We start from the raw sequence: 16,766 nt of genomic DNA, 5'->3' as shown, positions 1-16,766 counted from the left end.
CGGGCGATGAATGAAGTTTTAGGGCATCAATGAGTTTAGCAAAGCCAGATGTATCGATGAAAATTTGAGGCATAGAAGGGCAATTATACCGGAGTGGAACGGGATGTGTGCTGTTTGATGTGCGCGAGAAGTTCTGAATAAAGGTTTCGTTAAGTTCTGATGCGCATAAATGAGCCGGAATAGGGTCCCCTGACAAGTCAGTTAAGTTAATAGATTCTTCGGTATGTGGGTTGATGACGCGCCAAAATTTTTTAATGTTAGTAGATAGCATGGATGGTAACGTGTTGGAAAGGAAGTTATCTTTTGCTTGCTTAAGTGCAGTTGTATAGGCATCAGCGGCAGTCTTGTATGCGTCCCAGTGTGTGTTACACGGTGATAGCCTAGCTATACGATATCGGCGCTTTTTTCTGTTAGATAGGCGTCTTATATGGGCGGTGTACCATGGGCCTTGAGGATTAGAAGTGATGGTGCGTCTCGGAATATATTTCTGAGTTAGTTCGTGAACTTTGGCCGTAAACATATCCCAGTTAGTTTGCACAGAGCGATCGTCAAAGTTTTTCAGGAAGTTTTCAGAAAACACTGATTATTCATTGTAAATGACATCGAAGTCTGCTCTAATATAATCTAGTATGGTCTTTTTCTTTCTTGCAGGTTTAGGACAGGCAGCGTTAATGCTGAAAACAAGCAAAGAGTGATCACTTATAGTAGGTAAATAGGTGATGGCGGAAGCAAAGTCGGCTCGATTAGTAAGGATCAAATCTAAAGTGTTGGCAGTGTTGACAGAGATTCTGGTAGCAATAGTGAATAATTGGGTAAATTAAAAAACTGAGCATAAATCAAGAAAATCACTGGCATCGGATGAAAATTGAGAAAGGGTGAGAGGCTGGGTATCCCAAGAAATATTGGGAAAGTTAAAATCACCTAGTAAAAACAAGGAAGCCGATGGAAATCTGGTGTGTATTATGTTAAGTTCGTTGTGAAGCTCGTTAATAAACGAGCGCAAATTAGAAGGAGGGCGATAGCATACGCCGAATATTATATTCTGATGGTGTAGAGTAACTGATGCCCATACAGATTCCAAGACGCTATTAGTGTAGATGCATGATGACGGTATGTCTTTCGAAATAGCAAGGAGTACGCCGTCTCCCCGCTGAATAGTTCGGTCATTGAGATATATTGTGAAGCGGTGTGCGTTGTGAAAGATTTCGTTATCGTGGATTTGATGTGATAGCCAAGTTTCAGTAAGTGCGATGATATGCGCAGAACAGGTGTCGATCGCCGATGAAAGAGGTGTTTTCTTGTTCAAGATTCTTCTGATGTTAGTGTACAGAATCGTAACATCAGATGGTGATGAATGACCACTGCCTCTCTCGCGCCCCTAGGACGCAACAAGTGGTGAAGCGTCAGATCCTTGGGGCACGTGTTCGGATGACAGCTCGATCTCATCAACTGTGTCGTTGGATGGATTGTACATGAAGCATTTGCCGCGTATGAGTAGCTTATTGTAGCGAAGGCGAAATTTGGGTGATCCCGGATAGCCGATTCCAAATTCGGTTAGTTTCCGTCTAGAAGTTCGAGCAGCGGGTGAAAAATCTTCGCTTATTGATATTTTGTGTTCCTTGAAATCATTACGATGAGATAGGATTAACTCTTTCACTTTGTAGTTGGTAAATTTGGCAATGATGGATCTGCATTTGTTAGCGGAAAAGATGCCTAAACGATGAACACGCTGGAATGGGTCGTTTGGTAACGAGTCAAGTACCTTCGTTAGTGCATTGGTCAGTGTGCTTTCTGTTTCTTGCCAAGTTTCCGATGAATCTGTCAGTCCTTGAAAAATCGAATTATCTTGGCGTGATCTGTCCTCCATATATCATCTAGGCGTTTTTGTAAGAAGCGATTTTGCGAAGTTAAGCTTTCGAGAGATTCTTGCATGCCTGCAAATTCATGGCTGAAGGTATCAAGAGCTTTCCCTTTCTCTTCCAGTTCATCTAAACGCTTCTGAACATTAGTTATTTTTGTTTCGATGCTTTTCTGCCCAGCCTTAATGGATTTAATATCTGCTGTCAGCTTAGTTTGCGCCTTCGAACTTTGTAATAAGCGGGCGTGAACATCTTTGAGCAGTTGAAAAATTACGGTCATCAGTTCTGCAGGGTCTTCAGGGAGCGATTCAATATCTGATAGAGATTCAGATCGTGTCGTGGGGCCGGGGTTCGTTTCTATGTCGCCGGAGCACAAGAGTAGAAAAGCCATAGAAAAGCAATCACACACAGTTTCACACAACACCCCTGGGCACGGGAACAGCAGCGAGCAGATGTCGTCGCTCTTTTTAGTGTACAAGGAAAATGTACACACCTGCATCGGAGCAAAGCGGAAATCAGGAGCCATGCTTCTTGCAACGTTCACGTGCCCACAGAATCCGAGGACGGAGAGGCCGCAGCTTAAATTCCTTGCGGGCGATGATGCAGTTGTCGATGGGGTTGAACAGCCGAAGGCGAGTGATTCCACCGGGTGCGCAGGGATGAAAGATATGTTGCCGGGGCCACTGTATGGCAGTGGCGTAGGTAGCATCTGAGCTGAAGGGCATGAGGGAGATAACGATTCCGGTATCAGCCAGGTGAAGAAGAGCGTCAGCGTAACCTGCATCGGAGCAAAGCAGAAATCAGGAGCCATGCTTCTTGCAACGTTCCCGTGCCCACTCATAATTCAAAATCATCTTTTATTGGTGGTAATATTTTTCTGAATACCTACTTTGGAGCCGTCCTACATTGTACGATACAAGGCAAATTTGCTACCTGTTGCGTGTGGTGAAGTTTCAAAGGTTTCACATCTACTTTAAAGTCACATTTGTCACCACGCGTGGCGGTTTCATTGTGAAAATGCATTTTTTTTTGTTTTTCTAGCAGAACTCCAATGTCGTCGATGGGGTTGAGCTTCACAAATCTCGTCCGCAGATTACTGGCGGATGTTTCTGAAAGCACACAACGCACGAAACTGAACACACACTACACAATTCTTGCACGGAAAAAGTTTGGACCCTCTTGAAACTATGCTAGAGGGCGCAATGCTTTACACAATAAACTTTTAGAGTTCTTGTTTGAAATAGAGGCTTCCTACATGTAGTACTCTAGGCATAAATGGGCTAAATAAGGGCATATTTAGCTAAATGCAAATATTCTTGTATTAGTGATAGGTTTTCTTGCTAATTGTTGCCAATATGTAACAGTCGACCAGAATGACTCATTCGTTATCTTTGCCTAAGCTATCCCACTACTGCAATTTATAATTCATGTGAACGACCTTCGCAACAGAAATCGATCACTGATTATTCTTTTTGAAGATGACTCTGCAGCTTATCCTGATGACTAAATCAGCAAATCCTGATAACTAAATCAATCGCGGGCTGGACCTTAACTCAGAAATATCATGGTGTAAGGATTGAGTAACGATTTTTAATTGCAGTTAGTGTGAAATGGTTTGGTTTATGGGGTTTAACGTCCCAAAGCAACTAAGGCTATGAGAGACGCCGTAGTGGAGGGCTCCGGAAATTTCGACCACCTGGGGTTCTTTAACGTGCACTGACATCGCACAGTACACGGGCCTCTAGAATTTTTCCTCCAAAGAAATTCAACCGCCGCGACCGGGATCGAACCCGCGTCTTTCGGGTCAGCAGCCGAGCACCATAACCGCTGAGCCACCGCGGCGGCACAGTTAGTGTGAAATGATAAAAGTATTATGAACTACCCACCACGCCTCTTATGCCCTACCGCATATCCCACCTGAACTAGTAATCTCATACTAATACACAGGGGTATTCACCTCTTGTAATCTTACAGATGAACTGCACATGAATAATGTAAGTAGTAATGCCAACCGCCAGTAATCTGCTTGAAATTACATAAATAAATGAAAGTGAAACCTATTTTTAAGGGAAAAATGATTTCCCTCAGTCGCGGCCAGTGTTCGCAGCGCATCTTTTTATTTAACCTCGCACCTTCTGAGTAAAGTAAGTTCATTCCTCTAGGTCTCCGTTTTAATAGTGATCTTAATTGCATCAAGTCATCGTGACGCCCGCTACATGTACAAAGCTATCGCATCTACCTCTTAAGGCGGTGCTTAGGTGCTCCCCAAATTAATTTTACTAAATTTACAAGTGGGTGACTGACGTCCGATTAATGCAACTCTCAAGAGTGATTAATCTCATTAGCGAGGAGCTTCCATCGCAGAAATTTATTGTCCTTATCACGAAGCTCTACAATATTATCAAACTTAAAGACCGGCAAACACAAAAGGATTAAGAAACGCGAGGATCGCCACCATAAAGTTGGGCAGAATAATGACAATCTCTGGATTAAGGGCAGCAGGAAACGGGATCTACTGGCTTGTTTACTGCAAAAGAACGAACTGCGATGCAGGCCTGAGATCCAGGCACAAGGCGTGGTCGCTCTCTTTAAGATCACTGCTAAATAGCAGTGATCCACAGTCGAGCTGCGGTGCACCTGAAATCTTGGTGAGCTGGTAGGCATTATATTACCTCGAAAGCACCAGTGTCTCCTTTGCGCCCCGTCCTTGTTGCGCTCTTGAGACAACATGAGCTGTGGTGCCTTCTCTCGTAACGAAATTATTACGTTCTGGAGAACATGCTGCTGTGGGTATTGGTGCTTACTGCGAGACACGTTGCGTCTTACGTGAAGAATCATCACCTAGTCGAAGGTAGTTTCAACATTGCGCTTTGAATTTTTCTGTGCTTTCTTCTCCGCAATTTTTCTCGTTCTTAACGCAGCCTGTAGTTTCACTGTCTGCACTATGGAATCACTGACTGTCCGAAAGGCCACTACAATGGGGCAGTTGGACACGTAATGTGAAAACACGCAAAACAAAAACCATGAAATTAGCGTCTAAGCAAACGCCACTAGGAGGGCAGCACGTCCAGGTATGAGAGGTTCGGGGGCTCTTCCTTCGATTTGAAGGGCTAATATGAGATACGAACGTGGCGTTTGATTGGTGCTACCTTTGTGCCATACAGTAGCGTGAGTGGTTTACGTGCTTAAACTACATATGGTATATGAGGAACGCCTGAGTGGAAGGCTCTAATTAACTTTCGATCACAGGGAATTCTCTAACGCCAGCTGAGTTTAAGCATCTGGTGAAAGAGTTTCGAATTTGAATGCACCCGACCGCGACCTTGAGGTCCACAGCCGAGCACCATGGGCAGCGTTCAAACACGTCGGGGGATGACATGTTTCGGTAGTTGCCACGCGGCGGCGTATGTAATAAAGCCCTGGAAGCTGAAGTAGTTACAGGACTGTAAGGGCGTCTTGTTATGTGATTTTAATTGAGACAACAGATAAAAAAAACTAGCACTTGCTTGGTGTTCTCGAAAGCGGCGGGAATAAGGGACTTCGACTACGTGGCGCTTTCCCCGTTCGTGTAACCAGCAATGGCGAAATTGTGTTAGAGTGGAAATTTTCAATTTTTCCTTGCTGCCAACATAAGCGGCGTACCAGTTGCAGCACAACTTTTTGGCGGGTTAGTAGGCACATCGTTTTGGTAAAATATCGCGCGCTAAAAAGAAGAATAGAGGGAATAAAAACGCACAACGGGCAAATGCCTCTGTCATGTTCTGTTTTCTTTCCCCTATTGTATTTTTAGAGCACGACATTTTTTCAAAGCGAGTTCTAGGGGACAAAAAAAACTAAACAAATATGCGTCTTTTTTGCATTAATGTTTCTCTCCACATCCAACCAAACCTCACTTGTTTGGGTGTTCTAGGTAACAGCATCGTGGTGTAAATCAGTGAAAACTCGCTAATCGGCCCTATTTGTACAGTAATGATAGGGCTTGTCTTTAGTGCTCGAGGTGCCCTCTGTGAAGGATATACAGTTAAATTTTAAACAAGGTGCCTGTTTCTACAGGCGGTGCTTCTGTTCCAGCGCAACAGTATAAACATGCTAGCGGGAGAGGACCAACCACAGTGCCGCTAAAAGAGGACTTGCGCTAAAATTGTGCTGTATTTATTTCACTGCAATCCGCTCCAACACTTAGACACACCCGCTTCCCAGTGTACTCCTACAGAAAGATTATTTAAATTCCTCCCCCACCCTCACAACCACCGCGGCAACTGACTACTGGAGTCTACTGTTGCCACACTCTGTATTGGCTTTCACAGCACCGGCAGCTCTGTACACAACAACAGGCCTCAGTGCTCTATCGTACGCAAGCCGGAGACGTACGAGCCAGCTTCGCAGCAGACAATATTATTCCTGGCGCTGTGTGCAACAAGATAAACGACAAGCCTCCCCCCCCCTCCCCACCTTTGCACGGAATCCTTGCACTTCTTGCTGTGGCAATCACGAGAGGCGTTGCCATTGCTGTCCGAGCATATCCCCCTCGATACTGTCGTTCACCCTCCCTTCACTATCGTCCCTCTCAATCTGGGAGTCGTGTTGGTGGCGGGGATACTGCTGCTTTGGTTTCTGCTGTCTACTATCGTAGCACGCAGCTTGGCTTGGCTTGACTTGCTGGGGTACTTGCCCTATTTGTCTGGGATGCTGATATTTATGTCCTCCCCATTCCAGCCTCGCATGTTAGCTGCCTCTGCCTCGCTTGTATTTGCAAAGTTTCGTACGAGACACCTCTGTGTCTTGCCGGAGCGTCAGTGCGGTGCTCAAAAACGCTTCAAAGTGGTTACCAGTTTTTCAGTGCAGCGCAGGCTTCTGAAGGCGTTGCGTGACACGCAGGATCTTACATACACCCGTAGTTGTGCTCTCCTTCCCATCCTCTATTTAGCCAATTGATAGGAGGGAATACACCGTGCATGTACGTTTCTTTTAACGACTCTGAGGTAGAAATGAGTTGCCTGGAGCATCGCCTTCCAAGGCCGTTTTTTAAATTAGACACTGATGCCTCTGAAGGAGATTGAACGTTGTTTTACAAATTCGTCAATTGTCGCACTTTCATAGTCGTGAAGTAAAGAATGTTTCTGAGGGCTACAAATGAAAACGAGGCTTGGTTAAGAAATAAAATAGATTTGATAGCTTCCGTAACTCCGCCGGCAGGGAAAAAAAATCATAGGAATGAAATGCGATGAGATGCGATGGCCAGCGAAAGGAGTGAAGGTGGGATGTTTGGTAGTTTAACCTCCCAAAGCGCCTCTGGCTATGAGAGACGCCGTAGTGAAGGGCTCCGGAAATTTGGACCATCTGGGGCTCTTTAAAGTATGAATGCAATAAATGTATGAATGCATTATGCAAAAAATTTCGATTGTCTACATACAACAATACAGAAAATGGATGATAGGACACATGAATCGCATAAAACTCGCATTTTCAAGTTCATTAAACATGGCATCATTTTACGATAGAACAGTAACATATTGCATCCTAGGTTTGGTTCATGTTTATGCGGTTTAACGTCCCAAAGCGACTAAGGCTATGGGAGACGCCGTAGTGAAGGGCTCCGGAAATGTCGACCACCTGGGGTTCCTTAACGTGCACTGGCATCGCACAGCACACGGGTCTCTAGAATTTCGCCTCCATCGCAATTCGACCGCCGCGGCCGGGATCGAACCCACGTCTTCCGGGTCAGCAGCTGAGCACCATAACCACTGAGCCACCGCGGCGGCTTGATGGTGGGATGATGGATGCGTTTGGTTCTCAAGGCAAGAACACCAGCATTATTTTACGTGCTAGGAACACCGGTTGCCGTTTTTGTCGCCCCACTTCCTGACGGCACTTTGTTTCGGCTAGTCGTAAGCCACCATTGCTCGCGTTAAGACAAACCATCCGCCCGCTTACGGCGCTTATACAAAGCTAGACATGTCCGATTTTCAATACCCTTAACATGCCAATGCCTGAACATTTTTATTCTCTTCATTTTGTTCCTGCCTAATGAAGTGGTTAATTATAGCTGAGTTCGTTCGCATGGATTCGAATGCGCAAGAGATACACGACTTTGTTGCCACGAATTGGACGCGGGCGATTTACCTCAAAAGTCCAGTAGACCCAGCCCTATAGCTGGCATCGTGGCAAATGCGCATAAACGGCGACGAATAGTTCGGATGATGCCGCATCTCATTATTGAACTGCGAATCATGCCGCTCTCTGCCGGCCACTCTCAATGGCCGGGAATAAAGTGGCTGACAGGAAAGGAAGAGAGGTGGGACAGTGCATTGGCTTGTCGGCAGATGGATGCCGTGCAGGTGCACAGCTCCCCGATATCCCTCGCCTCGCTACATGAAAGAAGTCAAAAAGAAAAAAAAGTGGAGGAAAGATGCCAAACTCGCTGCTCAGTTGCAACATCGGCAGCGTTCGAGAAAGGGAAAGGAAGGTGCGATAGAGGCAAGGAAATTGGGAGGGAAAGCATTCTGTGTTGGGCCTTGCACTCCCAGTGCTAATCCTATCGACGCGTGTGAATTCAGAGGCTTCGGGAATACCGTTGCCACCGAGTGGTTCCTGTCGCGTTTCAATGCCTCCCCTGCGCGCGGGGGAAAGTGTCTGCCGGGTAAATGGATTACAGCGGCTGTTCTCCCCCTCTCCGAGAGCATTTACGCGCCGCTGCGAAGACACCGGAGCGAGCGACGCCGGCGATTAACTGACCGCCGATAGAATGAAGGCTAACAATGACGTATGAAAAGGCCGGGTCACAAAAAGAAAGAGACGAGAGCGGATGGGACGCATGAAAACGGTGCGTCACCGTGGGATTAATAGTGCTCTAGACAAATTTAGTGCGCCCTGTGTTTTTCTTTCTTTTGTTAGCGACTAGTGCAGAAACACTGCTCGCGATGTTTGTGTGTGGGTCTATATTCGTGCCCTCTCCAGCTTTTGTTATTTCGCATTCCTCCTTTCTTTGGTTTCATATACGTGCGTACGTCCGAGAAAGTAATGCAGGGCTATTTTACTGCATTGCACTATAAACACCTATACTTCTTTGCGAAGTTGAATGATCATTTTGGCCCCAGTGCTGTCAGTTGCGAAATGCACGCTTTACAGGTCATGTTTCTCAAACTAGAAATTTGATGGCTCTTAACAGCGATTATATCTGAGTTTTACGAACAGAAATGATTGTGAAAGTAGTATTAGCTTCGTCGTCTTGGTTTCGGTGTGCACAAGTGCGAACATCAAAGTTCTCCTATGGAAGCATACGACGCTGTAAGCAGTACTAATTCTCCTTTATTTTTTTAGGGCCATTCATCTTAGAGTTTTTCCCTCATATTTTAAGCGTCCGACGTCGGAATAGGATTGTGATGTACAAAAAAAAAAAACAAGGACTCGCGCGAATCCTCTTATTTTAACCTTTTTATATCAAGGGATCTCATTCAAGCTTAGCGTCTATAGTGAAGCAGGAACAATTAGGTAAAAAAAATCATTGTAAATTTAAAAAAAATGAAGGCAATAAACTACTCGAAATGTGTAATAAAATGTGGAATGCTAAACGATGTGGATGTACGCGTAGGTGGAAAGAGTTTCCGTAGCGAGTCTTAGCGTCTATACAACTGGCCGAAGAGTTTCTTTTTTTGTCGTCTTAGGTTCAAATAATTACCCTTTTCCGGTTTACTTGGGAGAAGTTTCAAATTCCCGCACGCCCTTTATGTTGCTGAACGACGCCAACAGCAGCTTATGAGGGCCCATTTGTATCGTTCCCAAACCACAAACAGGCTGCAGTATATGAAGGTGGTCGTTTGCGCTGTTCAGTTTCTTTTATGGCAAGAACGCCGGAAATAAAGCGTTCGCCTAGCGGTAAGTAGCGCTTTGCTCCTTCACTGGCATCGTGCCGACGTCGCACCTGCTATAGCGTTTTTTTATTTCGTTTCTTGTCCAGCGTGCAGCAAATATTGCTAGCTTCATGTTCCCGTTTGTAGGCTCGCAACCTAACGTAACAAGAAGCCATGGGTCACAAGCCATAGCATTAATTTTTATTGCACAATGTGCCTGAATACTACCGCCTGTTTTTCTTCGCAAAAATTGCGTCTCGCACTCCAGAAATTCGCCAGCGCACTTTTTCTCCACACCTCTAAGAACATGTGAATCTCCTGCTTTTCACGGATGCGCAAAGAACATAGAATGTCACGTGAACCACTCATCCTGTTTCTCACTTGAATCTTCGCAACATCGAAAATATTCATATGTATCAGCAGCGCGAACACAACACAGGAAGAAGGAGGCTATTTACCTTCTTCTTCTTCTTCTTCTTCTTCTTCCTGTGTTGTGTTCGCGCTGCTGATACATATGGATCGCAGCCAACTAGCCCGAGAGATGGTGTTAATCAAAAATATTAAGATGCAGAAGTTAGACTTAGATCTAAAGAAGTTCCTGGAAGTGCTGGAAATGGTAAAGGAATACGTCTGCGTAGGGCAGGTTGTGACCGCCGGTCCGGATCATGATAGTTAAATAACTAGAAGATTAGCAATGGGGTGGAGCGCATTCGGCAGGTTCGCTCTGGTCATGAATGCCAGTATACCAATAATCCGCAAGAGAAAAGTATACAACAGCTGTATCTTACCGGTACTCACCAATGGGGCAGAAACCTCGAGGCTAACGGAAAGGCTTCAACTTAATTAAGAACAGCGCAGAGAGCTGTAGAAAGAAAAATGAAGGAGTAACGTTAAGAGGCAGGAAGAGTGCAGAGTGGGTCAGAAATCAAACACGGGATTGTGACATTTCAGTCGAAATCAAGAGGAAGCAATGGGCTTGGGCAGGTCATGTAATGCGACGGCAAAATAACCGCTGGTCCTTAAGGGTAACGGAGTCGGCTCCAAGGGAAGGCAAGCATAGCAGAGAGAGGCAGAAAGTCAGGTGGGCAGATGAGATTAAGAAGTTTGTGGGGACAGGGTGGCCGCAGATAGCACAGGACATGATTCAGTGGAGAGATATGATAGATGCCTTTATTCTGTAGAGTGGGAGAAGTCGGGCTGGTGATGATGAGGATTGTTTTTTGCTTGCAAGTGAATGATTTTTGTTCAAAACGCAAAGAATAACAAAATTTAAATCAGCGTCTATTTTGAAGTAAGAGCGGACATCGATATTCCAAAAAGAGCGTAGCGAGTAAGTCGACAATCGCTAGTCCTGCGGTACTCCGAACCTCGTCAAATTCCTTTGTGCGCGGTGGAAGGGATACCAGTCTAGATGAGAATATTTCGGATCGTGTTTGTGAGTTTCTTACGGGCATACCAAATAAGGAGCATTAAAAATAAAATTGCTTCGTTTTAATGGCTTGAGATGAGAACAGAGCGCCATGGAACGATGTTCAGAAGTTAGTAGCCGTGGGTACGTACTTGTGACGCTCTTGCCCAAGCCTTCTCTTTCACTTCTAATTTGAGAACTAGCTAAAGTACGCATGGGGAATTTGGTCTTAGAAAATATCTCACACATAAGAGAAGGGCTTGACTAGATTTTCGTGGCTCAAGAAGATGCGTAGTGACAGCGCCTCAATGGCGCGGCGCTTAGCGACAGCACCCACGATCAGAGGCATTTTCTTTCACCATAAAAACTGAAAAAACCAAACCGTAATAGGTTGGTATGCGTCCAGACAACTTCATCTTAGATGTATTCAGCCATACTTGAAATAGTTTCCTGGATGAAAAGTCGTTATGTGGTAATACTACTGCCCTCTATTTGTCGATTTCGCCGTTGTCAATTTGGCCTGTCTATCTAACCTGAACAGCTGCACTGTGCCGGGTGGAGGAGGAGAGCAGCCACCTGTAGCCTTGACACCTTCCGAGTCGCACGGCTGAGCCAATCAGAGTGCGCGCGTCACGACAGCTGCGGCCAATAGGAAGCCGAGTTCCCCAAGATTGGCCAATGGGAGTGCAGTATCATATTGCACCTGCGGCCAGGTCGGAGAGACGCCACTCAGGCCTTTGAGCAAGTTGTTCCGTGGTTATTCGTAGAGCAGCCGTATATGAGGCAGGCCCATCAGTGTTGGTCGAATGCGAGTAGGCCAATGATGAAGTTAAAATAAGGAGAGAAAGTTGTGCTAGTGTACGTGCCTTCCATTTCGCCTAACCAACCTCAGCTGTATCTTACCGGTACTCACCTGTGGGGCAGAAACGTGGAGGCTAACAAAGAGGGTTCAGCTTAATTCAAGGACAACGCATCGAGCTATGGAAAGAAAAATGATAGGTGTAACGTTACGAGATCGGAAGTGGGCGGAGTGGATGATGGAACAAACTCGGGTAATGACATCGCAGTCGAAATGAAGAGGAAGAAATGGGCTTGGGCAGGGTATAACCGCTAGTCCTTAAGGATAACGGAGTGGATTCCAAGAAAAGGCAAGCTTAGCAGGGAGCGGCAGAAAGTTAGGTTGGCGGATGAGATTATAACATGTTTGCGGGGATACGGTGGCCGCAATTCTAAAGGACAGGGTTATTTGGAGAGACATGGGAAAGGCCTTTGCCCCGCAGTGGGTGAAGTCTGGCTGATGATGATGATGATGCTGATGATGATGAATGAATGAGTAGAAATGATCCGGACATCTGGTCGAAAGTGGTTAGTATTTTTGGGATGGTTAATGCCGGAGCGTATTTAGGGGATCCTGTTCAGTGCACTGTTTCTTTCTGTGGATAATTCCTGTTTCTTAGTCAAGGACACCGCGTCATCTGCAAATATCAAGCGGCTGTGTCTACATCGAAAAATTATTGTTCATTTATTGTTAATGCATCGCCTTTGGAGCGCATGGAACCGATCTCTGAGGCACATGGCTTAACCCCTCTTCCTAAACTACATGAAACTATACGATTAAGGTGCTATAAAACCAAAATTAGACAAAAGAATCATCCACCAAAAATTCTGGGAACTTGAAAAGTTAATGCACTTAAGTACTCCCCAAGCACTGGTTTCACGTGCTTTGAGCAAAGGACCTGAAACAATCATAGGCGAGAAATATTGTGGTATACTTTTCCACACTGATTTAATAGTGTATCTGAGTTAATGTGCACCTAGACACAGCCAACCCTGAAATGCCATTGCGATTTTTTCACCTTCTGACTCCAGTGCTCACATCGTGTTTTTTTTTATATTTTCATCAGTATAAGCGAAAACTTCATGTATCTGCGGGAGATACTGTAGGATATTCTTTTCAAGTCATTGTACGATGCGTTGACCTGTGATACCTTCCTTCTGTTTTTTTTTCTCGGCGCACTAAAGAACTTAATAAATTATAATACTATAGCTAAACGGGTGACTCGTTAGTGTGTTGTTGGGGAAAGAGAGCGAAAGACCTGGACGAAACGGAAAGCACATGTTGGTGATGTTGTGTAAAATGATTCCACGCAGCACCACGTCGATTTGGTTTGGCTGTTTGCTTCGCGCTTTTGCTTTCGATTGGTCATGTTTGCTGTGAACAGCTTGCAGTCGTGAGTCAGCGCCCGTGATACGTTTCCTAACCCTTCTTGCATGTCTAACGCGCTGTTGCCTTAATAATCTTCATGATATTGAAGCAATGAATTCATTTAAAAATCGCGGCTCCAGCTTTTCATTCACGGACATCGGGAAAAACATACGGCTTAAGATGCTCAAGGGAAACTTTGGTTGCATGACTCCTGCCACAGTTTCCTTCAGTTGTCGCTCGTCAAAGATGAAGTCTATAACTCTTCTTATATGTGTCAGAAATATTGTTTTACTTACGACAAATGTGGCACACAGGTTATTTATCCCCTCTCGCAAGGGTGGTAAGGAATAAATTTTATACAGCGGGAGATTTTTAGACTTCATTCGATTCGAGTGCCAAGTGGCTACAGCGTCCAAGTACGCTCAGGAACGGAAATCGAATTCGCTGTGCTCCCCGTCGACGCACCTGTTTAATTTGCAATATCGCGCGATTCAGAGCGCGTATGAAACATCGCTTGTGCAGTTACTCTTTTTGGCTCATTGTTCTTTTCAATCCAGTGTTCTAGAGAGAGATAACTTATTGGCGACTTGAAGAGGACTGTTTTAAGAACACATATCCGAAAATATTAAAGAACAGAAATTCACAGATACGAGAAGAGTGCACTCGACTCAGGATAATTTACTTTTCAGAAAGAAGCATTCTTTGTTAGATTTTAAATTTACGGAGGTTCCTTTACTGCGCTTCTATTGTGTGTAACCTATGGAGGCTTCATATGTAGCGAATAACGCTGCGTTGTCTGCCTTCTTTTGAGTTTAATTCGACCCAAAAAGCTGGCTAATGAGATCGCCGCGGTCAGGAGGGCTGTGGAAGATGGGTCATGGTTTCAAAAGCTGGAAAAGACGTCGGCTTCTCAATTGAAACAGAACGCTTTCTGTATGAACGGCATGAAGAAAGAAATAAAAAAACACGGATCTTTGTTCCTTCCAGGTATGCAGTCGGAAAAAGGGATTTTAGCATTCGAAGAAAAGATGGTCCTATTTGCACAACCGAACCCGATTTCTATTCTCGACATTTTCACTATGACAATATATCAGTTTGTGGAGAAGAATCGTAGACTCCAGTCGTCGTCGGGTCTCCACAAATATATTCGGCTGGACGCGTTCAGCCACGCTGGAACGGAACAGCGCTCCGCCGGGCTTGCAGTTAAGCAGCCACGAAATCCCGTCTGCGCGTGCTTGGCAGGCGTACTGGGACAGTCGTCTTCTGCTGCCGGACCACAATGGCACGCTACAGGGCCCCCCCTTTAGCGATGAAGCCATGAGCGAGGAGTGAATGGCGAAAAGCGGATACTCTCGGTGCAAATCGTACGCAACGAGGACTGGCACGGTCGGGAAGGAATGCAGCGGCGCAATTAGCGATGACGTCGGTGTCAAGATGAGCAGGTTTAAGGCGGTCAACTGAGATTGTGTCCTGGCGGCCGTTGATGAGCAGGAGAAAGTGCTTAGGAGCACGCCGGAGCACTTGGTACGGGCCATCGTATGGCGGCCGTAAGGGCGGGCGTGCGGCGTCGTGGCGAACAAACACGTGAGTGCACCGCTGAAGGTCGGAGGGGACGTGGACACGACGGGAATACTGGCGCTGACGTGGGGGAACGACAGTGCTCATAGCACTACGTAGGCGGTAGGCGTAATCTGAGACGTCAGCAGGCGTGGGTGATGAGGACTCCAAGAATTCGCCAGGGACACGGAGAGTAGTGCGAAACGTTAGCTCTGCTGCACAGTAGAAGAGTCACTGCGAAGTGCAGTGCGAAGACCAAGCAGGACGAAGGGTAGGCGCTCAATCCATGGCGAAGGAAAAGCGGGGCCTCAGGCAGGAACTGAGGCCCCGTACTGCTTTCGCTTGATTCGAATTGCGAAGCCTCTTAAGCGCTGTTTGCGCTCATTTTTTCATGGATCACTTAGGGAGCGAACTGAGGCAGCCGCTCCCAAGGCGGACTGCAAGGAAGTTACCAAAGAAAAAAAAACCCACTGATTTACTGAAAGAATGAAGTAAAGGAAATGTCCCCTTTAACCGATGCTCGGCCAGATTGCGAAAGATGGGGACCACGCTGCAAGATGGATGTTGCGCCGTTTATTGCGATACTAAATTCGTCAACGCTTCAAACAATTTTTGACAGTGTGTACGCCGCAGCGCGTAATAGAATCACGAATCTCAAGGGGAGCGCCTGGATGCCGAGAACCGGCAGGAAGAAAATATTCTTCGGGTAGCAGTGAGAAGGACGGGCATTCAAGGGATAGAAAGAGGGGATAATTTGGGAGCGCTTCGCCATTGTGCACCTTTGTAAACGTGGCGCTCATAGGCAGCTGCCCTATTTGCATGATTTTGCGTGTGCTGTTTTTGAAGGTGCTCCCGAACTATGCAGCAGTGTATTTGTTGACATTCAGGATATATTTATTCTCTTTTTTTTCCCATAGGCTAGACAACGCTAGTAGTTTGAGAACAAAAGAAATATAGATATTGACGTTTAAAAGACAATATTCAAGTTTCACAGAAATTTGGGCTAACGAAGGGGAACTAGAGGAGACGGAAGGATAAAGATCATGTGGAGGGTGCATAAAACTGACTTCTAATTTTGTTGTCTTATTTAGGCATTTTGCCGATCTGCAAAAAAAAAATCATACGTGTCGTACATTAAGTTCTTGTGTCGCGTGCTGAATTAATGAGTTCCATCTGCTCAGAAACGTCATAGGCACAAGTGATGTGCGTTGTTAGAGAATCGTATAACGAAAAAAAAGCAGCGCTGGTACGGCTGTCTCGCTTGACTAATCACTCTGAACAGCTTTAGGTTCATAGCGAGCAAATAGATATCTCGCTGAAAAATTGAACACTGCTGTCATCGGGATTCCGCTAGGTGGCGCCGCCCTAGTTAGCTGGCTGCCTACCGTGCTCTGCTTTAACCTGCCCCTGGCCTGCTCCAGGGCCTCGCCCTGAATGCGATATGGATGTCGAGGTAAGATGAAGGACGTCTCTTGTGAGCATGATTCGCTGCGCGTCATTCGCTACCATCAGCGTTGGAAACACGTGCGGTGCATTCCTTCACCATGTCAGTAGCAGGGTTGTAAGTCCCACTTTTTTCCAGCGTGCAGTTTATCTACTAGTGTTAAAGACACATTTTTGGGGGCGGTAGAACTTCAGAAGCTTGGAACCAACAAGACGAGTTTCAGGGGCAAAATTTTCTCTGATCACGTAGTCCGCGTCTTTCAGTTTGGGTTCACAGGACAGAACGTTTTCTTATTTCTTAAAACAAGCCAGGTTAATAATGATAGGGCACTGTTTATCCCTACAGATTTTCTTGGTGAATGTGCAAGTTCTATGCTATCTGTGTACAGTTGCACACAGAACTCAGTAGAGCAAAAGGCTATTACCTAATTTTCAGATTCTTC

At 45.7% G+C, this 16,766-nt stretch overlaps 1 protein-coding gene across 1 annotated transcript; it reads right to left on the bottom strand.

The window, feature by feature from the left end:
• Window positions 1–2,068: 2,068 nt before the first annotated feature.
• On the bottom strand, window positions 2,069–5,238 carry LOC149338803 (uncharacterized). The gene is made up of 3 exons (XM_089550804.1): window positions 5,176–5,238; window positions 2,160–2,637; window positions 2,069–2,121 (listed from the first exon to the last, which is right to left on the bottom strand). The coding sequence occupies exons 1-3, from the start codon at window positions 5,236–5,238 to the stop codon at window positions 2,069–2,071; spliced, it is 594 nt and encodes a 197-aa protein (XP_089406930.1).
• Window positions 5,239–16,766: the final 11,528 nt, after the last annotated feature.

The sequence above is a fragment of the Amblyomma mixtum genome, chromosome 6 (assembly GCF_055824585.1).
Source record: "Amblyomma mixtum isolate Tamu chromosome 6, ASM5582458v1, whole genome shotgun sequence".
In the NCBI taxonomy this organism is placed as follows: domain Eukaryota; kingdom Metazoa; phylum Arthropoda; class Arachnida; order Ixodida; family Ixodidae; genus Amblyomma; species Amblyomma mixtum.
This window is presented reverse-complemented; position numbering and strand designations above follow the sequence as displayed.